We start from the raw sequence: 24,832 nt of genomic DNA, 5'->3' as shown, positions 1-24,832 counted from the left end.
GAACTGCAGAGGAGGATAAACTGGGTGATGGCTGCTGCAAATTTTCAACAAATAAAAAATGTTTACCCTACTTGGTTCATAGTCTATCTAAAAACGTTTTACCTTCCCACTAAGGTGGTCTTTATAGTAGATTTGCAACCTTTTCTGCCTAATTTGGCAAATGGAGGATTTTCCTCCTAAAAATAATTTCGCAGTGGAATTACTTAAAGGGTGCATTCAGTTTAGTTGGCTTTAATCACTTGCCTAGAAGGTACGATTTGTTTGAGGAGGTGAATGTACAATTGAACTTAGATGCAGGAGAAAAAAAAGCAAATCTGGGCCATCTAAAAATCTAGGTATTGGTTCGGATGAAGTGGATTCGGCACGGTTTGAATGCATATGAGGATGCAAGCAGACCAGAAATTCGCTATAAAAGGCAATAAAATACAAAACCGGACTACGGCACAGGGCATTCTGGGTAAATGCATCCAAACAAAAGCGATAATCTTGCACGAGAGGTACGATGAAAGAGAAAAGAGAAATCCCACTACAGCTAAAATCTGACGCCACTCCGTTTTGTTTACGTTTTGTGAAGAAGGAAATTGTACTCATGTCTTTTTCAGAGGTTTCATGTTGTTTCCTTCAGGGGTTCTTGATGCAGCACCACCAAACCTTTGAACAGGTTTTTCAAAGAGTTTTGTTGATTTGACAGAATACAGTGTGAAAGCAAAACACTGCACTGTGTGTGTTTTGTGTGTTGGAGACCAAAATGTTCCTACTTTGGTCTCCAATTTAAATGCGTCCAACAGATATCCAAAGACAACCTAGAGGCATATGTAGTGATTTGGCATCCAAAGCTTTCCATTATTATTTGTCACAGTATTAGCTCAATGATGTGTCCCCACCTGCAAAACCAACTTCCAGAGTTCTCAGTATTTAAAGGACAAACGAGAAACTACTCGTGTTACAGTCACATGGTTTAAGGAGTCAAACTCAGTAGTCTTGCTCACACAGGTAATATTATTTTTGAAAACACATATCTTGTTGTTTGTTGAGCCTTTCTTTCACACAAAACACCATTTTTTTCTCTGAAAATTTACCTCCTAAAAAACCTTTTCCAGAAATGTTCTCCCTAACTGTGCATGCTGGCTATTTATACACTAATATTAATAATATATGCACAAATATTAAGATAAGAACAAGTGGAAAAAAGTCTTGCAAATAGTAAGAAGTCTTATCTGGATGCTTTCTTTACTAATCAAACAGAAATGAAAAGCTTATAAAAAGCTTTGACATCTACATTCAAAACCTTTTGCATAAAATCCAACAGATGCTCCATTTGTTGAATGCCACTGAGGTGATGGTCAAAAACGTCCAGCTCAGACTTGAAGTATAATTTTGAAGCACTTACCTTGTGTGATCTTGAATAAAAAGGTGTGGTGTTTCCTCTCTCCCCAGAAATCAGCAGCTGGAGTTAGTTTAGAGTTCCTGAAGTTCCATTCGACTGCAGCACAGTCAAAATGAAAGCATTAATAGTCTGCTCTTGTTTCTTTCTCAGATAATACAGGAGTTCAACCAGCAGTTGTTCATGCAAGAAAACCCTGTGTTTCATAAGGCGCACGACTTCCAGTTCCAGGCCAGCGAATACGACATGGTGAGAGTCCCAAAGCTGTACGCACTGATGATGCATTAATACCTGTACACATTAAGCGATGCTCTTTTATTGTTTGTTTATGAACCAGTTTGCAGCAGGACAGTAACTCTATATTGTGTAAAACAACAAATTGTGACTCCCTCTCAGACGCTTGACATGACATCAGCTTCCTCATTTGCCAGATGTGGCATATCTGATCTGCAGTATCACATTTTTTTCTGTACACTGATGATCATGGAGAACTGCATTAATACAAAAGAGACTGAGAAGCAACTCTGATCAGTCTCACTTGTGCACTCTTTTATACTAAATTGTGTTTGGTGACAACTGGATGAAAACATGAATCGCCTCTTTGTTCTAAGTTTAATATTAAATACTGTTTGTCCACTGGGAGCTTATCTTATTTGTTCTTTAATCTTTTTCTTACATATATTTATGCTAAAAATCTTTTAAATTCAACTGCTTGTTGGGTGTTAAAAATGTTTAAGAATTTTGTACAATAATCAGAGGCTTTGTGAATAAATCATCCAGAGCTGTGCTGTTTCACTCCTTTGGGATCTTGTTATGTATTTTATGGCTACAATGAAAAATGTTTCTGTGGACAAAGTTCCTAATTCCACTGTGGTACAGTTCCAAAGTCCATTTCTCTTCTGTATGAGTCACTTTGTGCTCCCTTGTTTCTCATCTACTTTTCGTGCCTCTTCTGACTGTTTTTTTAGTCTTTGTGTAAACTCTTTCTTCACTACCATCCCAAATTATTTATAACTCCTGGCATTTTTGTTTTACATTTTTTACCATTACGACCACAAACTTTATTGTATTTTATTAGAATTTTGTGTGATGGTTCAACAGTAAAGTGTGTAATTGGGAAGTAGAAGAAAAATGACATATGTTACTTAAAATAAACATTTCAAGTTTGTGGTTTGAGATTGTAATCATCCCCCTTAAATACTTTGATGAGAAAGCCTTAAAATGCAAACTGACCTCTGATTTTTTTGTTGTTGTTGTTGGTTGTGGCTTTGCCAACTTTGGACATCTGGAGACTAAAATTATCACCCATTTCTCGTTGCAAAAGCACATCTGTGAAGATGAGTTTACAAATCTTGGTGCAAATTCCCTATTGAGATGCAGTCCAGATTTTGACTGGGGAACTCAAACACATGAATATGCTTTGATCTGAACCAATGCATTGTACCTCTGACTGCATGTTTTTGGCTTTGCTCCTGTTGGAAGCTGAATTTTTGTCCCAGGCTTAAGTCTTTTACAGCCTCTACCAAAGTTTATTCCAGCAATGCCATTTGCCCTTAAGTCATACATCATTTTCCTTCTTCTACTTAATTACGGGCCACTTTAATCAATCAAATAAAATTCCAATAAAAAAACATTTATGCTTGTGGTTGTAATATTAAAAAAAAGCTAACAAGTTCAACAGGTATGAACATTTTGTCAAGCAGCTGTATTTCTGCATAACAATGTTCTAATCCTGCCATGTATTTCCCAGTTTTTCAACATTTTCTAACACTTGTACCCTGATCTATTTTCTTCCTGATTAATCCCTCCCTGACTCTGTGTGCTTTCACTGCTGCTGCTCTTGTGTGTGTGCGTGTATGGATGCCTCCTGTCCATGTGTGTGCCTCTTTGTGGGAGCGTGCTGCAGACTCTGAGCTCGGTGCAGCAGCTGGTGGACATTGAGCCGTCGCCCGTCAGTGCCATGAGAATGACCCTGGCACAGGTAGTTTTATCAGCTGCTAGCATTCCCATCCTCATTCCTGACACAAACCATCCATACCACTGTCATTATATCTTACTACTGTGGTCTGTATGTACTTGAACAAGTATTCAACATGTAGTAGTTAACTAAAACTTTACTGAAAGCTTAGTTTGTTGCCTCAAGTGATTTTCCTCCTGGGCACAGATTTTGACTGCTTAGGTAATTATTAAATTAAATTAATTTGCTATGAATGAAAAAAAGGATGGTGTTGTAGCTTATCTTGCAAGTTTCAACACAGATAGAACTGTTAGTGTTGCCATGTAAAAGATTTTTGTATGGAATTACTTTAGAAGCATTATTTTTTTATTGTGTAAGCCTGCACTGTGTTGGAGAATTATGAAGTTGTGTTAAAGCCATTGTTTTCTTCCCTTTCCTCTTTGTCATTATGCTGTTTGTAGTCTTAAGGACATTTAGTATCTTGAAACCAGTTCCACTTATGAAACCCTGGACGTATGTGCTGACACTCATTTTTCAGAAACTTCGATTTACCCTATTTCAATCTACTCTACGATAAATTTTAATTTATCGTAGGTTTCAAAGCATTTTCAATGTGAAGTCCTCGATGTCGGCAAACCCCAGGTGGAAATTCCCACTGCTTCTACTCAGCAGCTTCAAGTGGCAGAAAAGCATCCATGGCAAAATTTAAAAGGCAGAATTTTAAGCAGTAAAACTGTAATTGATGATTATGACTCAGCAACTACTATTCTTTGTAACTTAGATGGAACCACTGCTCAAAGCTCACTGGTAAGGTGTAAGTGTAGCCAACTTTAAAGGGTCTTTATTGCCTCAAACCTTTTGGATTAGTTACTTAGAAGCACAAGAGAAAAACTAGTAGCACTCAGGATTACAACCAGGTCAGAAACTTGTGATCATTTTACTGTGTTTACAGTGTGAGGCTGTTGTAATCAGTTTCACACAAAAAGAGGTTGTAACATTTATTGATATATATTTATTTCAATAAGAAAAGAAAAGTCTGACAGATGTGTCAAACAAAATATACAGAGGAGCAGCACATCTTGCATATTCTTGCAAGATGCAGGCTGAAAATGTCTCTAAGAAGATGGAGATTTCTTTGTTTTTGTATTCCTTTCTGTTCTTTCTCTGTATCGAACCTCCATTGAACTCCAACAGCATGGTGAAAATGAAAAATCAAAACTGTTTGTTCTTATTTTGGAGGCATTTATTTCTTGTTGCGTGTTCAAACAGGTTACAGACAGACACAGAAGACATGAGCTGCAGTCTGTGCTGCCATATAGTGCTCAGCACAAAAAAGTCAAGTTCCTACGGGGATGACATAGTTCAAAAACTGGTCTTTGTTGGTGTTTTAGTGCAGCATTATTCAATGTAGAGACAAAAAAAAACACTCAGAATAAAAGTACCCTCACTCTACCGCAGACATACTGGAGTCGTAAGCCCCATTTGCTTTAAAAGGAATCCATTAAAACAGCTCTTATAGAAATGATGATGTCCTGAGTTAAGTGTGATGCATGTCTTGTTCATTATGATAAATTATGTTTGTCTGGGCAGTGCTGCAGCTCCACCAGCTGTGGTGACAGATCCCTTTTTTCTGGGAAAGCAGGACAAGACTATGTGAGCTCGAAATGTTCCAATCAAAAATGGGTGTAGATACTCAGAACCACAATCTAGGGTTTTTCTATTTGGGGCTGCTGTTTACTTAGAATATGATTAAAAACTGTAGCTACACATGGTCCGAATGAGAGGATGACATGTAACAAGCAGCAATCTTCGATGAATGTTTACGCTTTTAAATTGAAGCCTGAGTCAGCAGATTCATTACTGCCCATTAACGCACACTACTGTTTAACTGAGTGCCTCGCCATCTCTTTAACCACTGTTATTTCTACACACTAATCCAAATGAGTGTTATTATGACAGCTGAGCTTTTTATGGGAGTGCAGTATGATTCAAGTATGATTCAACTACTTTGCAGTATGATTGAATCATACTGCAAAGTAGTTGGTGTCCTCCACCACCAAATGTGTGGAATGTCTCAAAACAACTTTCTTTTGACTTAGCTGCATAATCTTGCATTGAACGAAAATCACAAAAATCCAACCTTTAATTTGAGAAACGTTTTTCAAAGGAGGATAAAAAAAATCTATTTTTGAAATTAGAGTGATTGATTAGACTGATTAGAGTCAGAGGGACTTTTCAATTATTAAGATAAATTAACTTCAATAGCTAGGCTAAGACGATATTATGCACCAGCATGTTTTTTTGTTTTTTTCTGCATTCAGAAAGCTTATAGTTATTAGCCCAATAATTTCAGCACACTGGTAAGGAACAAATTAGCTGACCCTCTTTCCGGGGCATTTTATCTGACTGCCACTGTTTTTAATCTAGAGATCTGCTTTGGTCCCTTAACTCCCCTCGAATCACCAGCGCCCAGATGTAATTAAGCTGTAAATCTCCTGTGTAATACTTTCAGCTTCACACCTATACTTAGCTGGATTAATGCCCCAGTGTTACTGAATCAGCACTTAATTAATAGGTATGACTTGCATGAAAAGACACAGTTAAAATATTCTGTACAAGAGCATGATGCATATTTATTATCAAATTATGAGTACCCCATCCTATGCGGTTTATGAACACAGATTAGTTATTAATATCTGTGCATCCTAAGGATCAGTTTGCATTGTCTTGTTTTTTTTTTTCTTTGCTTTCAGAGGTTTGTATTTCACATTTCTTTTTGGTTTTTCACACATAAATACCACATTTTTTTTAGATGTGCTTGTAAATGTAAGAAGCTCTTAGTTTTACTTATTTTATCAATGGTAAGTCATTGAGACAGATGGCTGTAGTTAAGCATACATATTTTCCTGCATTTGTTTAAAACAGATCAAAGCAGCATATAAACAGAACTGGACTGTTTCTCTTCGCCTCCTGCTCTCTTCATTTGTTGCTGTGCACACAAATACACACGCTTGCATTTTTCACACACTGTCAGTCTTCCACATGTGGTTTTAATAACAATTTGATCTGTGAGGATAACAACAAAGCTTTGCGGCACATGGTGTATTAATTATTCGAGAAGGAAACATTCACACTCACATTTTCCTCAGCTTAATAACTAGCCTCAGCATAATTCACATGCCTTGAGCTTCTGCAGTGCAAAATACAGAATCCCTTGACATTTGAAACATCTGATCAAGTTGCTGTATTTGTTTGTGGTAGACCATCACAACCATCACAAAGAAATACATTATTGTGATGTTGAAGATAAGAATTAGCAAATTTTCAAAATCACCTAAAGCTTTCAATTATTTTGACTTGCCAAAATAATTGTCCTTTACTGAACTTTCTTTGTGGGTATAATGTAATATGGGCTAAATAGAAATGCATGCCACACATTTCAGATTGTAAGGCACTTTGAAAACTGTATATAATTTTCTTCCCACTTCACAAGTGCACACACATAACATCCCAATGAAATACACTGATGTTTGGGATTATAATATGATAGAGTGTGAAAAAGTTCAGTGAGTATTAATTATTTTCCCTGACTTTGTTCTCATCTGTGTTTACATGCCTGTGGCTGGATGCGTGTGTGTTTACCCATGCTTGTTTCTTTGTGTGGCTGCCTGTACCAGAGTCGTCAGCTGGAGTCGGAGTCCGGAACCACCGAGGAGCACAGTCTGAACAAAGAGGCCAGAAAATGGGCAACCAGAGTGGCCAGAGAGCACAAGAATATTATTCACTGCAAGCGAGTAAGGGCAAAAATGTTGTAAAAATGAAGTTACTAAACTCTTCCGAGTTTATTTTAGATGTAAAAAGCACAAACACACACCTCTAAAGCAAATGTCTTTTGCTTAGTCTCTGGAAGAATGTGAAAGTCATGGCCTGCCTCCCACTGAGCAGGGCAGGCTAGATCTGGAGCTGAAGATTGAAGACACCAAAGAGATAATGCGGAAAGCTGAGGTGTGTAACTCCAATGAGATTTAATTCCTGCTTTTCAGATTTGTCTTTTAACTTTATATTGTGTACAGTTTTTGGACTTGGATGGCTTTACCCTGACACTTTTACATCATGTTACATTAGATGAATTCAAAAACACCTAAACAGGACTTGACATATTTATTTTGCATCAATAGAAGCATTTATGCTGAGCTGGTCTGTCACAGAAGATTTGACCTTTTGGGCTTTCCCCTCAGTAGTTTAAATGACTTACGGAGACATACCGTCAAGAATAAAGTATAAAACAGTATTTAGAAATTTTTGTTTGACTTTACATGCTGATGCTGAAATACTAAATGATGCAGATGTTCACAAATAAGTCTTGTTTCTCCAGCACCCATTGCAAATATAAGCATTCTCCTCAAGGGTTCCTGCCACCTGCTAACTAGTCTTTGACCATATGGATGCAAATATGGTGGCTTCCTTTCTAACAATCGACTAATCACTTAGTTTAATCCTCCTCATCACCCACACAAAAGTCAAAACTGTGATTCATGTCATTTTCTTGCTGCACATTCAGATCACCTAGAGAAATTTAAAACGTGAAAACAAATCACCTCATGAGATAAAGAACTGAGATGAACATATCTGAACAGTCAGAGTCACAATCTTTTTCTCTGACTCATCTTTTCTTTCTGCAGGAGAATCAATTATTTATGCATTAATCCTCACAGATGAGACATGTCTCACTGCTAATGAGGACACTGTCATCTCCTGTCTTTTCAACTAGATTCGATCAGTTTTTTTGGCAACTCTTCAAGGTCTAAATGTATGAATTTTGTCCTTATTTCATCTTTATAGGTCCCATTGTTCGCCAACCTCTTTCTTTGCATGTGCAAAAATGAACCATGAGGTCTAATGTTACCCTTGTTTATTAGAATAGAATAGAATAGAATAGAATAGCATTTATTGTCATTGAACAGGATTCAACGAAATTTCTATTGCAACTCCCGTGCAAAAAGTTGTATCTTGAGAAATTTGGTGTATAAATGATCATTTAGAGGCAGTGTTGTATTAGTGACCTTGTCCAGCTGTTACTTTTGGAACCTATTTATTATAAAGTTCCACAATTTGTTCATATACCCTTCATTACGCCCTTCTTTCCCCTGTCTAAAGTTGAATTTTAGCTCTTTTGCTCTTGCAGGCGATCATTTCTCCCATGAATAAGTCGCTAAATAATTGATGTGCTCATTTCATACCGATGAGCTAATCACAGAGTTCTGAGTTTTTAATTATAAAGGCAGAACAAAAGATATTACTTAGATTCAATTAAGGCATAATCTAGACGCTGATTTGACCACCCCTCCTTCTTCTGAGGTCAAGTATTAATCTCAAATGTTCTTCTAGTGTTGGTGTTAGCTCTTTGTTAGAAACATACAGACATACTGTTTCAGTCAGAGGATTACATGCTCTCATCGTGGACAGTTATCGTCTACTAATTTGGGGCTTTAATGGATTTTTTTTCAATAATTTTTCTTCGGGTGAAATGTTCCTACACCATGTAGCGTCAGTGGAATTCAGTGGGTGCACAAGTTTCACATTATGAAAATGATAAATATAGGCTTTAATATATGCATGCAGCCTCTATCTTGCACCTCTGCCATAGCTAACAAATGAGCTTCAGTCATAATTCTGGTTGGGTATTTGACCAATTTTTTTGGGCAGGACTGCTGGCTTTCATTTGAATTCACAATACTGAAAAATCTGGACAGGTATGGAAATTAGAAAACTGGATATCATTTTTTTTTATTTGAATTTTCTCCTCTTTCATATTTTGAGAGACAGACATCTTTTACATAAATTCAGAACACAGAATACATTAATTCAATTATATTGTTTTATAGGCACCGCTGCTTCACACGAGCCTTCTCACATGTTTCTATTTTCGGGCTTGTTTTTGTCATGGTATTTGCTTCAGAGTGGTTTGAATGGTGTCTAAAAAAGCTGGACATTGATGATTTGTAGACATATTTGGTGCTTATTTCCATTATTAGATTTATGCCGATTGGATGAGAGACATGAGCACAGTTACGAAAGAATGACACCGATATTTTGTCATTTTGATCAAGTACACCTCTCCATCTGAAGTTAAAGAGCTACTTTAAAAAAAAAAAACAGTGCCTATGTACATTAGGCATTGGTCACAAAAAGCTTCCATTTCATAGGTTAGTGTATCTGAACATTTATGTCGTTTGACGTTTTCCCTTCAGATTTGGAATTCAGCTGAATTCTGCCCACATTTACAGTCCTCTGTCCCGATGTCCCTGTTTGTTACCATGTATTGTCTTCAGCTGCATTTTTCTCCTGCAGGCATTCTCTCCTGGTCTATCGTTCCATCCAGTTTTTCACTTTCTTTCAGTGATGATTGTATCGATTAATGCTCCTCAGTCAGACTGATTGTCTGACTTGAAGCCGCCTGCTCACCAGCAATCACTCCCACTGTTAGCTGCTTCTATTGAGCTATGCTAATGACGCACTCCTGATTGCTCTGTAAAGCAGCAGCATAAGGCATTGTAAGAGACGATGTTTCAACTTTTTCTATCAATATTGTATCTTTGGGGTCTAGTAGAGTGAGCTAAGTATGGTCTTTTTCAACTAGTATTCATTGCTGGTAATAGAAAAAAGTAATACACTTCAGTAGAGCATGTCTCCATTGATTAAAGTAAGCAAGTCTGACTTAAGTCCCCTGCGCTATTAGACTATCAACTATCCGTCTTCTCTGTCAGCATTAGAGGGAGAGGAAAGAAGCTGGAAACAAAAGAGTAAATTGATAAAAATAATAATAAAAAAAAAAAAAACAGGTGAGCGAAACTAAAACTGAGGAGAAAGGATAAAAGATGGAAGAACCTCCTGCATGTTAAAATTAGCGATCACTCAGCTGGCTGTGATCACTGCATCATCGCATTATGTCATTTAGAGCTCTCAGTGTTCACAGCGCATTAAAAGAAACTGGCAAGAACGACCGCTTATAAAGGGCACAAGATGGGACAAATGTATCACTTTTGAGGTAAAATTAATTCACAGTTTCCACTCAGGGAGAACACTACCAAAACAGAAAGTAATTAAGCATAAACTGAAATATGTTTTGCCTCTTTTTTCACTTATTTATCCAAAGACAATAAAGCTGAAAGCTGAGGCTCGATTGGACCTTTTGCGGCAAGTTGGAGTGGCTGTAGATACCTGGCTGAAGAGTGCAATGAACCAGGTTTGTGATTTTTTTTTTTCTTTTTCGGAGGTGTGAAAAACACACAAGGTGTCTGTGTGCATGTGCTTTACCTTCTCACTGCCTGAGTCGTTAAATTAAGTGTGAAATATTGGGTGCTGTTTGTTTCTATAAATATATTTTCAGTGAGTATGCGTGTCTCTGTTTGTCTCTCTCTTTGAATGCTGTAGGTAATGGAGGAGCTGGAAAATGAACGCTGGGCCACCTACACAACCCATGATCCCTCACTATCGGTGAGACACTTCCCCCTCACTCTATATTTTGCTCCAGGTCAGCATGTTTGAACCCGTTCTTATAGAGCAGGGAGTTTATTTCTAAATTGTCAAAATACTGAAAGGACTTGGCAGATCCAACCACTTTACGACTGCACCGAGGTCAATAGCAATTTCTAATTAATATCTACTTTTAACACCTTTATTAGAACACAGTGCAATGCACATCCACACAAAAACTGTGCAATATTAAAAGTAAAAGGTCAAAAAATATTAGACAAAAAACAAACAGTTAAAATAAAAAAATAATAAAAACTGTTCTGTGCAGCCTACGATATAGTTTTGCTCTGTCAGTAAAATTTTACTTTGTACAAATATCATATATATATATATTTCAGTCAGATTCAAAGAAATGGCTTTGAAAGTCCTTTTTTTTCTTTTTAATTACATTTGTAAGGCAATTCCATTTCAATAAATCCAAAAACTTAAAAACATTTTTCTACAATATATCCATCCATCTATTTTTTGTACACTCTTGTCCCTATTGGGGTCGGGAGGAATCCTGGTGCCTCTCTGCAGCGAATGTTTCGGGTAAGAGGCAGGGTACATCCTGGACAGGTCACCAGTCTGTCACATGTACAGTAAAATTTATGGCTTTTCAAGGCAAACTGGCATCAGGAGGTCAGATTGTTTAGAAAATAAGTTTGTAAACTAACTACATAATATCTGAAGAGCATATCTCATGTAAGATCTTGACATTGTGTCATTTTCCACAAGAAAGGCAACATCAAGAAAAGTTACAACAAAGTGTTCATCACATTTACTTTGACATTTTTGGATGCTTCTTTTTTTTTGCAGAATTTTTAGTAAACAAACTGAATTAATCTAAAAGTGCAAGGTTTCTTTTGAACTACATTTAAAAGATATCAATACAGTCCACAGTGGAGTGTTTTTTTTTCCACTGCATTTACAAAACAGTAAAGTAAGTACTTCAAAGAAGTACTTACTTTGAAGTAAGTACTTCTTTGCAAATTATCCTGTAGAGAAATTGTTTTGGGGTTTTTTTGGGTTTTTTTTTTCTTCTTCAATGGACGTGTCTGTGCCTGTCAGTCAAGGTGACTAAAGCATAGTCTGGCTGCTCTGTGGGAATCATTTGGCATTCTGCTCACAGGATATTGCAGCTATCAGCAGAGAGGAAGAGGGTGAGACATTGGGGTGTAAGGAGAACAGAGGATACACAGCGAGAGGGAGGGAGGAATTATGCAGGAGATAAATGGAAAGAAGTGTAGACAATAGGTGGAGTTGTGCGCCGCAATGGAGGAGCGGTGAGGAGACAATTATCGAAGCATGAAAAAGAATGAGAGAAGTGGTGCGATGAGATGCAGGGAGGGATCGGTTAGGTGAAGGTAGCAACACAGTGATAATGCTGAAGTGAAACTGGATGCAGGGGTGAGCAAAACAAGCGAACAGCATAATGCCATTATATGCTGCAAAATCCATACTGTCTGATCCTAAACATTACAATGACTTAGAGTCTAAATGTGTGGTGGTTTCAGAGTACTTCCAAGTAATCTGCTACTATCAAATAGATTGCTTTATCAAACTGTATCATAAAATACACTGCAAATGCTATCTGCAAGCCATTCATTTGATTAACAGCATCCTGCTGATGTATTCATACCTCTTAGACATTTTCACATTTTATGAAATCGCAATGTATTTTTGGGAGATTTTATAATAAACCAACAAGAGCTGTGTACAGCTACCATTACAAGGAAAAGCTGAAAAGCTGTATGACTTAACAGTTTTCAAGTCAATTCAGGTATGACTGACCATTTCTTCCTAATACTACAGATTTGTTAAAGATTGTCTTTGAGCAGTTTTTGGTTTGAACTTTGACTACGCTGTTCTAATATATCTCCTTGATGCTTTGCTCTAAAACACTCCACTGTAGCTCTGGCTGTGTGTTGAGGGTGTTTAGCTCCAATCAACAACCCATCAGGTTCCAGGAGCACTTTGTTACCAGAAATTGCCCTCATCTCTTAGCAACAGATCCATCCATCCATTTTCTTACACCCTTGTCCCTAGTGGGGTCGGGAGTTGGTGGTGCCTATCTCCAGCTAACGTTCCGGGTGAGAGGCGGGGTTCACCCTGGACAGGTCGCCAGTCTGTCTAGCAACAGATCAACAACAAACATTATTGTTTAAAAAAACGTAAGATTTCCTCTGGTCTTTTGAAATACTATTTATCTTATCATAAGAATTCTGGAGTTGGTAAATCTTGCAAAAAAGTGAAAATGCTTTTCTTTTTGGTAATTGCTGGTAAATATATATAAAAAAACAGACAATCAACACAAACGTAAACCTATGATTTATACTTTGTATAAACAAGTTCCTTCCTTAACACCAAATTAATACCAAAGAATATTATTGTTTATAAAACATAAGTTCTTTTGAAATACTGCTTATCTGCTGAGGCACAACAAATTTAGACTTGTTAAAATTTGCCAAAGTCTGATGTTTACTTCATAGCGTTTGGTTACCAGAAATTGCCCTCAGATTAACAACAAATATTGTTATTGGTCAAAAAATATATGATGTGATACTGTTTTTTTGACAGCCCAAAGTTATTGTTTGTTTAGGAGCATCAAGTTTTATGAGTCATATAGAGCTAACTTTTTTTTTTTTGCTTTTCTGCCATTAATTGTTCCATCAAGGTGGCGTCACTGTAGTTCTAAAATTTTGCTCCGCCATCTCTGTAGTTATCTATTCTCCTCAGTGTTCTTTTGCTATGGTAATCAATCCTCTCTGAAAACCGTCATGTGTGAATGACACGACAGTTTTGAATTTGGCTCGTTTTTCGATAATTACTTCGCCATGGTTACTTGAAATGCCAACAAAAGGCATCCCTCATGGGATCGAGCCACACATTTTGAAATGTATATTGTGAGGCACAAACCCACAAGTCTCTCAAGCAGCCACTGCCTTCATTACAACATAACTTTCATAGTTATTACCTCCAAGAGCAATAAAAGCTGCCATTGGTCTTGCTCTCAGCAGCACACTGAGATCTACTGGGTGATTTTTATTCGGTTATTACTGAAATACATGCTGGATTTTTTGCTTCAGAGTTGGAATGGGATCTGTCTCACAGACTGAGCTGCTGGTTTCCTTATTGTTGTTTTTTAAATCCACTTTACAAAGAAGATAAAAGTAATCTAACACAACACCAAAATATGTCCTCCATAAACAACTGGACATTAAGTTATGGTTTATCGCAGCCTGAACTTCCCTCCCCTGTTCTTCATCTATAACCATGTCTAAAATCACTTCCTCTTTATAGTGTGATTTCTGTCAGTGGTTTGAAAATCCTTCCACATCCAAGGAGAATAAATTGGCTCGAAATGTTTAGAGAATAGTTAAAAACATTATCTCGTCCAGTCAAGTGTGTTCCCTCTGAGCTTGCAGAGTGCATGTCAGTCTCCGATCTGCCAGTCAGTCAGCAATAATTTTCTAAAATGGGCTCTACATAATCTGATCGGCCTGTCCAATACTTAAAAATCATTTGCAGCACATAATGCATTTACCAACAACATGTACGTTGCGGCAAATTTGAAATAAAAACATCACATAAAGGTTCTGATTAATAGATGGGGGTAATTTAATTATTATTATGGATTACACTAGAGTCTCTTAAATTAAATAACTCTATTGTATAGTCTTCAAAAAAAATTTATATAAACACGGCGTGGTCGTTGCGCAGGGTTCAAACGCACGATCCATGTACAGAGGCCTTAGTCCTCAGCACAGCCATCATCGGTTTGAGTCCTGACCTATTGACCTCAAGTTTTCCCCTCTCTCTCACAACCTGTTTTCTGCCACTTCACTATTGAAGAAAGGCCACTAGAGGCAAAAGGTCTATATTGCTATCTCAGATGTGGGGGAAAAAAGAAATTTGACTTGGAAAGCCTGATTGGTGGATCTAGCTAGCTTAGCTAGTCTAGCTTGCTGTGAGGAGTGATCAGATAAAAAAGCAATTAGTGTAAAGTTTAAAACAAAATATTTGCTTAATCACAGAAATTTATGCTCTGTTTTAGCCAGAAAAATTTATTTGCTTGAATCATGCCAAACATAGTTTGATTCAAAAGAGAATGATACTTAAACTCCTGTCAGCCAGTATTATTACCTCCAAAAAATAAAATCCTTCATTTTTGTTTTGCATCAAATAGAGAATTTTGTTTCCCTTTTTTTTAGTCATAGTCCTTTTTTGTTCAAGTTTCTTAAAACTGTTTTTTTAATTTGTGTGCATTATGTTGATCTGAAGTGTTATATAGCCTTTATAATCATGTTTCCAGTGAAAGAGACTATATTGGCTGCTTTAGGTAATATAATCGGTGTGTTATGATTTTTCCCTGAGCGCTGCCCAATATTGACATTGACCTGCTGACATGCAACGTCGATACAGAAGAGCCTTCAGTATCCACAATACTGATACTAATGTAGACCATGTTCTTGTGAAATGTAGTGTAAATTTATGTCACTTTTGAGTGTCAAATTTTTTAAAACATTACGTTGCTTATTTTCTGATTATTACTATCCATTTGATAGGAAACATAGATCAAGACAAATTGATGTCGGCATCACAGTGTTTACCTACCCCTAGAAGGATCTTTAACAGTTGGTTAAGGTGAAAAGTTAAGATCAACAGTAAATGCAACAAAATGATCAAATGTAAATATTTTTCTTAATCCCTGACAGAGGAAAGCTTTGTGCCTTTTCTGTCTGTTTCATTCCTTCAGACCGCACCTGAGGGTTGGACATGAACTCTTCTGTTCAGGGAGATCAGTGCTGGAGATTAATCCATGTACAAAACACACATGAGTTTTGTTCTGCACTGGTGCAGCGTTTACCCTGTCAACAGAAATGTGATGTCTAAACACAATCACCCAAAAGCAAACACACACACACACACCCACTTGCACGCATGCATACACAATCTATTGTTATTGACCTAAGCGGGCTCACTCTGTGTGTGATGGATCTTTCCATTAGCTGGGATCATGTGATGTTCATGTGAGCTGGGAAATACATGGGACACAACAGGGAGGGACTACAGGGGCTCAGCACCTGTTTCTAAAAGCTACAGAGCAGAATCTCAGCAGGAATAAATGGGGATGTTTATCTTTATGGGGATGTTTCTGAGGCTAGAATAGGTAAAGATCTTAGAGACATGTTAAATTGAACTTGTGTTTTTACACCTGGATGTGTGATTCAGAGCACAACATATTTTTTAACTATTTAACAACGTCAAATTCCTCCTTGCTTTATCCCAGGTTCTGACTCGGTCTTTGTGTGTCAAAAGGGTACAGTGGACTTGGAGCGTGAAGAGGGAGAGGAGTGTGAGGAGAACATGGAGGTCTTCGACGACAGCAGTTCCAGTCCCTCGGGAACCTTGCGCAACTACCCGCTAACCTGCAAAGTGCTCTACTCCTACAAGGTATAAAACAGCACAAAGACACTTATTGACTGCTATACTTTTATCTTTATATTTATCTCATTCTTGTTCTTCCCTGCAGGCATCTCAGCCAGATGAGCTAACCATTGACGAACAGGAGATGCTGGAGGTCATTGAGGATGGAGACATGGAGGATTGGGTCAAGGTATTCACACACACATGCACACACATCTCAGAAGATGGAGGAGCTGAAGAATCCTAAATGGATTCTTATCCTGCTTCTCTTTTCCAGGCACGCAACAAGACGGGTCAAGTGGGCTACGTGCCGGAAAAATACCTCCAGTTCCCGACTTCCAACAGCCTGCTGAGCATGCTCCAGTCCCTGGCCACACTGGACGCTCGATCACACACCTCCTCTAATTCAACCGAACCGGAGCTGCACTCTGGCTGCATCAACGGAGACACAAACAGTACGTATTCTGGGGAGCTACAGGGATCCGATCATTGGTTAGTTCAGCTTATATCACTTTAAAGTATTTTGTGTTTTATTTTTTTTAATTGCTCAGTATGTTTTCTATTTATTGCTTTTCTAGAACCCAGATGAAGAAAACAAACTGGTCTGGCAATGATCTGGCAGTTTGTTATAAATTAAGAAAAATAAGCAAAACCTATTAACATTTAAAAAATTTCAATTTAAAGAAGTTGTTTAAGCAAGTTATGGCCTAGGTCAGACTAATCTAGAGTGTTTGCAGACATATAACTACAAGATTTATTGACGTTTACTGGGTTTTATGCAACAGACCACTGAGAAGTGGTGTATAACTGTGAAGTAGAAGAAAAATTATAGATGGGTTGAGCATTCTTTATCCATCCATGGCATCCATTTGTTTTCTGCCCTTTTCTCCTACCCTAAATCTACTGAATTTAAAAGTACACTAATTAGTAAGTATGTTACCTCTATGTGTAATTTAACCTTAGTGTAAACTTTTTTATGAAGGCCAAAGATGTTTGTTTGAGAACAATAGTATTATCTGGCATCATGAAGTTCAAGTACCACAGCAGACAGGTCAGAGATAAAGCTGTGGAGATGTTTACAGTAGAGTTAGGCTGTAAAACTATGCCTCGGGCTCTTGACATTTCATAAAGTGTGGTTCAGTTGATTGTCTCAAAATGAAATTGCAGAACTGCAAACCTGCGATAATCTGAAAATCCAACTTGTCCTGCCTAAACCACTGTGGGCCAAAGTCAGCAAGTTGAAAGCACTCGGTGACCTTAGAGTCAGAATAATTCACTAAAAATATACTTTGAGTTACTTTGAACTTTTAAGTGAGAACTGAAAAACTCAAAATATCTTTTAAGTGAATTTTTATCTTTTCATTTACTTGGCAATAAATATGCATTAAAAAACATGCAGTACTTTAATGAAATTCAATTTTAAAAAACTGAAAAAATGTTTGCTGAATTAAAGAAATTTGTGCAATTTCATAACTTTTATGGCCCAAATGTTGTCAATTTTGTTGGTCTGGAAAATGCTTTGAGAAAAGCAATTTATTGTATTTTTATTTGTACTGCATTCAGTTTCAGTAAATTATATTAAAAAGCTGCTGAAAGTTTCTGGTTCTCACTATCACAGTAAAATCAAAAGAAACAAAACATGGTTAATACTTTATAATTCTCATTTTTCATTTGAAATTAGATACATTTGTACTTGAAAGTCTCATTCTAAAAAATATTACTTAAGGTGTCCATCTGCATCCGCTCCAAATTTGTACCATTCTTGAGCTCAGGTCAGGGGCCTCGCAAAATGAATCTCATTGCCACAAATGAACACCTCTGATCTAAACTGACAGGGCTGACAAGGACAGCATTAATCAGAGAGGCAGGCAAGAGAACCATGGTACTTCTGGAGGAGCTGCAGATTCACCTATCAGGTATGAGAATCTACTGGCAAGACAACCTGTTAGTCATGCTCTAATGGAAGAATGGCAAGAAGAAAGTCGGAAAGTGTTGATATGTGAAAGAAGGGCTTAGACGACAACAAACAAAATGTAAAATGACAATACAAATGCAGGAACATACAGCCAGAACTATAACAGAATGCTTTATATTAAAGCATGTTTATATGTTAGAATGGCCTCATCAAAGTCCATAGTTAAATCCAATTGTTTATTTGTGGGAGTTTCTGTTCAGGGACGCTCTCTGAGCATGATGTATTTTGGAAATACATCTCCACATCTCTAGAGGTGCAAACCTGGAGGAAACAAGCTCCGAAAGAGTTTGCACCTGTAATTTCAGCAAAAGGTAGTGGAAGAAAATAAACTCAAGATGCAAATGCAGGCCACACCTTTCAGATTTGTATTTGTTAAAAAATGTAAACCGCTTTGTTTACATGTGCTTCCTGTTTTATTCTAGAAGTCTCTTATGCTTTGCTTCTGCTTGTGTCAGCTCTACCTGCATGTTTAAAGCAAACGCCTGAGGAAATCCCATCTCATTATTGTCCTTACTGCTGTCTGTCGTTTATCTCTGCCTCTCCAGCTGGGTTTACAGTTTTCTTCATAACAATGAGGAGCAAAGCAGACAAGGAAATGTATTTTACTGAGAATAATTAGTCCCTCTGAGTGACACTGATTGCTGTCCTGTCTGTCTGTGTTGCTTTCTCTCTGTCTGTGTGCAGACGCGTACGTCCGTGCACTTTACGATTACGAAGGCCAGGCAGATGAGGAGCTCTCCTTTTCCGAGGGCGCCGTGATCCGCCTGCTGAACCGCGACACTCAGACGGACGACGGCTTCTGGGAGGGCGAGCTGAACGGCCGGGTGGGGGTGTTCCCCTCCGTGTTGGTGGAGGATCTGACTGAGAACGGGGAGACGAGCGGCGGAGCGCTGAATGACACACAGGTACGGCAACACACAGGAAGTCGCCTTGCCGATAACAGAGGTTGCCCTGTCTGTGTGTAGCTGGGAATCTGGGGGAAGCAGAGATGGAGTTGAGCTTCATAGATAATCAATGCCTGAGCTGCATGTTCACCGCTATCAGGCTTTCCTCAGAGCTGGGAATACATGTATCTGCTGCGCCACTTTGTACCAGAACCCCCCCCCCCCAATCCCCTTTCCTGTCTGTTCTCCAGCTAATCTGTCAGCAGAGTTCACAAACAGTGAAGCGGAATAGTTGCATTTCTGGTACATCAAAATCCTGCTTCGTAATTAGAGAAAAATGTCCTTATCGGTGGTACCAAGCGCTGCCCGATTAGAGGTTTGGCAACAGGAAGGATGAAGCCTCTCCCTTCCTTTGAGCCCGTAGACCAAACATAAGAGGATTTTGTTACTTTTAAGTGTTACATGAGGTAAAGTGGTTGGGTAATGTAGAAGTGGTTTAGTTAATGGCTTACATACTGTGGAGTTAGTGATGTGAGAAAATAAGAACACTGCCAGAAAGTTTCACTTATCGATGTTTATTTATTTTGTAAGTATATCATGTCTTAAAAATGTAGCGCTTACAGAACTTTCTGGAGATGTCCCTTTAACTCTGCCCTTCTGTCACTTGTTTATTTTAGATTTCTCCATCTTCAAAGTTGCCGTCTTCCCTGCCGCCTTTGCCTCTGTATGACCAGCCTCCCATCAGCCCTTTCACCAGTCCAGAGACCTCCACTCCCCCTCCTCTGCCCCGATCCCCCTCCACTGCACTCAACGGGGAGCACAAGCTTCCTCTGCCGGCGTCCTCACACAAGGGACAGCTGTCCTCTCACAGTGAGATTGGCTCAAAACTTTCTTCAAACACCTTATCGATTGAGAGAGATGGCCGGGTGGAGAGCTTTTCTCATGCTGTATTTTTGTGCGTGTGTAGATCAAAGCTCTGGCAGGAGTCCAGTGTCTCCAGGATTTCCCCAGACTCAGCCTCTACGGTTCACAGCTGAAGGAGGCGGACCGGGTAAACTACGGCCGGTCGGTATCAAAGACACCTAGGATGTCATTCACATGTTCACGTTTTTTGGATGATAAATCTTTCGAAGTATTTGTTCAATAACGTTTTCTGTACAGTTTTAATATGTAAATAAACAGTATCTATTTAAAAATGATCTGCTCTTTGGGCAGGTGGATTATGTATACAAGCCGAGCAGATGTTTTATAATGTGACACAATAACTCGCGATAGTGTTAATATGAATCAAATATTAAATTTGTGTGCCTAACATTTGTTGTAAAAGAAAAAGTGATCCTACACGGTTTCAATGGTTTGGTTTTTTATCAATAAAGTAAAAGTTAAGAAAGGAAGAAAAGAAGATAAATCGGAAATATATTTGTTTTTGGAAAAGTTCCCCACCTGTGTGATTACCTCAGCGTTTCTTCTAACTTTAACTTGTTGTGTTGTGCTGCAGGTGCGAGCCGCGCCGCCTCCACCCAAACAGCAGCCGAGGCGACTGCATGAGAAAAGCGACAAGACGGAGGAAGTGGAGATCACGCTGGTGTGACGGACAAGCCTGCACAAAAGACGGAAGCGGACCTTGATGCAGTGAGCGTGAACTCGCTCTGAACTGATGCGAGCGGAAATGAAGCGATGAGAAGTTATTTCGATCGAACCACACTGACACTGCCGGGGCGCTGTGCATCTTCTCTCATCCCCAAGCCGAGGAAGAGAAAGAGCAGGGAACCGGGGTAGTGCTTGGCGTCTCCAATTAAATCTGCTCCATTTTAGACCCCTAACGAAGGGCAGCATTGCATTCTTTTGCCCCCCCCCCCGTCCTTCCAGTCTGGCCTTAAAACGTCACCTCACACAGAAAGTTAGAGTGGGCTGAAGAGAGGAAGGAGAGACGGGGAACAGTTACTGATGGGGTCTTTTGAAGCTCGCAAGATGTGTCAGGCAGTTCTTCTCTGCACTTTCTGAACCCCTTCAGAACTCTAAATCCTGGAGCATCAGTAACATCTCAGAGCCCAAAACTGGCAAAATATTTAAAAAGTCAAGCAAAACATACATCTTGAGATATTGAAATTTATTTTCAGGTACTTTTAAAGATCACCAATAAACTACAACTGTGGTATCTGATTGGTGAAATTAGGAGCAAAAGTTCAAATAAGTTAAAAGCCCATGAAGCACATCGGATTGCAGCAGCTGTTACAAATGTTGTTGCTTTGCTGGCAGCATTTCATTTAAACCTGTCATTTTGTTATTTGAAACCAGCTGACATCTTTGATTGAAATCTGTAGAGAAACAGGAAAAACTACATATTGAAGTTAACTCAGTGATCTGGACGGGCTTTAAGTCACCAAACAGTCTGAGAACTGACAGTTAAAGTTTAACGGACATTTACCGTGAACTTGATATCATGGTAGTTTTCGTCCTTTATTAACAATGAGTTTAAGCAACTCTTTCTTTCAGAGGTGGAACAATTCTAGTGATTTTTTTTTCAAACAGGAAGTTGGTGCACAAGTTTGAGTTTATTGGAATAAGCAATTGTCTTCTCCCGAAATGATTGTGACAACATACTGAGGAAATTAAACAATAAAAAGAGCAATGTACCTCATAAACACAATTACTCTGTCTTTAGGTGCAACAGGGCACATACCAGCTCACATTTATACATTTAACACTGGAAATATTTGCCTAAATATCCCATTGGAGAGTTTAACTGTGTTCTTTCAATGACCATGAACAAACTTCTGATATAATAGTGGTGTGATATTGAACGACTCCTCTTGGCAGAAAACATAGAGGGCCTTTAAATTGGTTGGCTTCCAGGTTCGGATCCAGCTTTGAAGCATGCCCCTTATGTTCTCAGCCGGGTCGAGGTCAGGACTTTCCGAGGGGGAATTAATGCCAGCCAATAGTTTGTCCCGTTGGCGAACCTTTTGGTGATACTTCTGACCCTGTGACGGTCACACCATACTTGCGTGCAGCCCAGTGTTGCTTTTGAAATTGATTTATTAGTAGTTGTTGTACGATAAGCCCACCCATTTGAATTCATCCTTAAAAGCTGAAAATGACCTTTTCTCAGGGATGGGCTCTGATGTTTTGCAAGTTTTGAGGCTCTTAAAAGAAAAAAAAATAGAGGAGATGTGAGGGTGGATGAAGAAAAAAGTAAACTTTTTGTTGGGGTGTTTCAGAGTGCAGAGCAGGGCTGAGGGACGTGGACAGAAAACCCAGACGGTGGGTTTACTTCCGGCCTCTCTCTCGCGTCATATATAGTCATTATCATGATACGTATTTAATGTGTATTAGTACAGTACATTACTGTTGTCATAGGAATGTTTATGCACACGGTTTCATATAGACTATCTGAGCTGAATGGAATACCCTGTCTGATATGTAGTGGAAGTTTTACCTTCATCATGTACTGAAAAGGGTGTTGTAAATAACAGCAGGAAGGAGAGACGGAAGGAGAGAGAGGAAGAGAAACAAGAGCCGAGGGAGGCTGGATCCTCTCTTGTCTTGTGCTCGCCTCTCCTGCCGCCTCTGCTTTACGTCTCTCCTCTCAACATTCGTTCTGTCATTGGGCAGTCGGTGTGAATCAGTGACTATAATATACATACATACAGTTACAATATATTACACACACGAGTTGTTATATCTTCTCTCATTCTGTGCGCTGTGGTTTTCCTGTTAAGTGACTGGTCGAGGAAAGCTGCTGGTGCTTTGAAACGCACCGAATCTGTTGGTATTCACTATGTGCTTGCAAAAAAAAAAAAAATAGATAAATAAAAAAAACATTTGTTTGAAACTTTTAAAAACTGTTTAGGGCCAGAAACAAGGACTGAAGTTTTCCTCATTAGAGATCATAACTCATGTTGCATTGATTTTTCTTCATCTGTTCAGCTTCAACATTCATCCATGTTTACTTGACATGATTTTGGACACAGGACTGAAAATAAGGCAAATGGAGCTGAGTACTAATTTGTGGTAGGTTTTTTTGTACTCAAAGTAAATAAATATGTACTATCCAAGCCTTTAAAAGTCCTTCCCTAAAGGGCGTAGTAGCACTTTTATTTATTTGTACCTTCCCTGGAAAGTAGCAGTACACTCCTCTAGCATCAGCATGGTTAGAGACGACTCTTATAGGCAATTGTAGCGACACATGCAGACATGCGAGTTTCATCTTTTCATACTGACTCTCCAGATGCTCTTTAATTAAGGGTGACCGATGCTTAAAACAATGATACACTCTTCAAAGAGATGACTTTTTGTAATCTCATTTGGTGTTTTTCTTAAATTATGAAAGAAATTTTAATGATTGGTATTTCTTTGTGTTTTTTTTTTTTTTTTTTTTTGCTTATTTGTTTTTTGGACTCTTGGGGTAATGGGAGCTGGTCGTTTTTCCCTTTATGCCTTAAATATGTTTGCAGTTTTCATTGTTTTGCATGATTTTGTACCCTATTCAACAACCAGTGATTTAATATAATTTTTTTATAAGTCTAAACCACAATTAGAAGAAATGGGACACAGTGTGAAATATATACACAAAGAAAATATACAAATCGTTACATCATACATGGAATTAGTATATTAATTATTCATCCAATTACATCTAGTGTCGAGATAAATAAACTGATACTCAGTGGCGCAAAATGAGCTTCCTGTGAGGCAAACTGACCCCAAGCAGGAAACCTCTGACTGTTCAAAAAAATATTACAGCTTTAAAAGTCCCACTTTGAAACACACTGAGGATAAATGCCCAATTTGGTTTAATGGGCTTATTGAACTGTAAAGCTCCACAATCCAACACCTCTTTGCAGCACAATTGCAGCAAAAACCCCTTTTTTGTCCTATGTGGTTTCAGAACCGGAAGAAAATTGGCAGTATGTGCGCATTGATTTCTCTTAGTGAAAATTATTATCGGTAATCTTCCAAAAGTGAGTACATTTTCATGTCAACTGAAGCTTTAGAGGGAAGACAAGCCTCTTCCAGTAAGATCTGGCTTCAGCTTAACTAGTTTCCTTTTTAGAAAGCAGATGAAGGTGATGTGAGAGACGTACCAAAACAATAGCAATGCAGCCGACTCCACTTGTTTTCTCTGAAATCTCCCCACAATGGTTTTCAGAGCTGTTATTGAAATTCTTCAGATTTAAGAGTGGTGGCCCAAGTGCAACGTTTGACTTTTTATTTGCCAGTCGCCACCTTGAAGAGGCCTAGCTCTCCTTCTTTTGCCAGTCTCTTTTATCTGCTCCAGGGTTGAGATGTTTGTTACGTTGTGTTTTTTCTATGTTTTTATATGATTCTATATATCTGATTCAGAGCAGCGCAGCCCGCGAGTATCAGTGATGCGGTGAAACAAACTGGCCTTCTCCCTTCATAGACTGTTGCCGTCGTGACAGTAATGAGAACAGGCGCAAAAGTCTTTCAACGTATTAATATTGGCTGTACAAAAATAGAGTTTGTATTTATTGTGTACAAAAGTTAATTAATAAAAAATGTTTAAAACACTTTTGTCTTATTTTCTTGAATAATTGCATGCATGGGTTCAAAGACTCAAACTTTTAAATGATTTGCTTCTTATTTTATTATCAGAACAATTTCCACAATGTAAGGATAAAGTAAGAAATCTGTGTCAAGGCTTTAAAATAGCCAGTCATCAT

General features: G+C 38.4%; 1 protein-coding gene across 5 annotated transcripts in view; it reads left to right on the top strand.

Annotated features, from left to right (window-relative positions):
* LOC129359407 (F-BAR and double SH3 domains protein 2-like) overlaps positions 1–24,679 on the top strand; it is a 55,528-nt gene extending 30,849 nt beyond the window's left edge. The window contains exons 10-23 of one of the 5 annotated variants that reach the window (XM_055029016.1): positions 1,538–1,633; positions 3,291–3,365; positions 7,019–7,135; positions 7,242–7,346; positions 10,498–10,587; positions 10,776–10,838; positions 16,179–16,313; positions 16,393–16,476; positions 16,564–16,741; positions 18,122–18,202; positions 18,946–19,166; positions 19,823–20,015; positions 20,113–20,210; positions 20,644–24,679. In XM_055029016.1, coding sequence (XP_054884991.1) covers positions 1,538–1,633; positions 3,291–3,365; positions 7,019–7,135; positions 7,242–7,346; positions 10,498–10,587; positions 10,776–10,838; positions 16,179–16,313; positions 16,393–16,476; positions 16,564–16,741; positions 18,122–18,202; positions 18,946–19,166; positions 19,823–20,015; positions 20,113–20,210; positions 20,644–20,736 — 1,629 coding nt within the window. In that variant the 3' untranslated portion in view covers positions 20,737–24,679. The remainder of the gene's footprint in view (positions 1–1,537; positions 1,634–3,290; positions 3,366–7,018; positions 7,136–7,241; positions 7,347–10,497; positions 10,588–10,775; positions 10,839–16,178; positions 16,314–16,392; positions 16,477–16,563; positions 16,742–18,121; positions 18,203–18,945; positions 19,167–19,822; positions 20,016–20,112; positions 20,211–20,643) is intronic. The other 4 variants (XM_055029018.1, XM_055029017.1, XM_055029019.1 and 1 more) reach the window with 4 other exon arrangements.
* The last annotated feature ends 153 nt before the right edge of the window (positions 24,680–24,832 follow it).

The sequence above is a fragment of the Poeciliopsis prolifica genome, unplaced genomic scaffold (genome assembly GCF_027474105.1).
Source record: "Poeciliopsis prolifica strain line A6 unplaced genomic scaffold, Auburn_PproV2 SCAFFOLD004, whole genome shotgun sequence".
Lineage (NCBI taxonomy): Eukaryota > Metazoa > Chordata > Actinopteri > Cyprinodontiformes > Poeciliidae > Poeciliopsis > Poeciliopsis prolifica.
The sequence above is the reverse complement of the archived record's forward strand: the minus strand, read 5'-3'. Positions and strand labels throughout refer to the sequence as shown.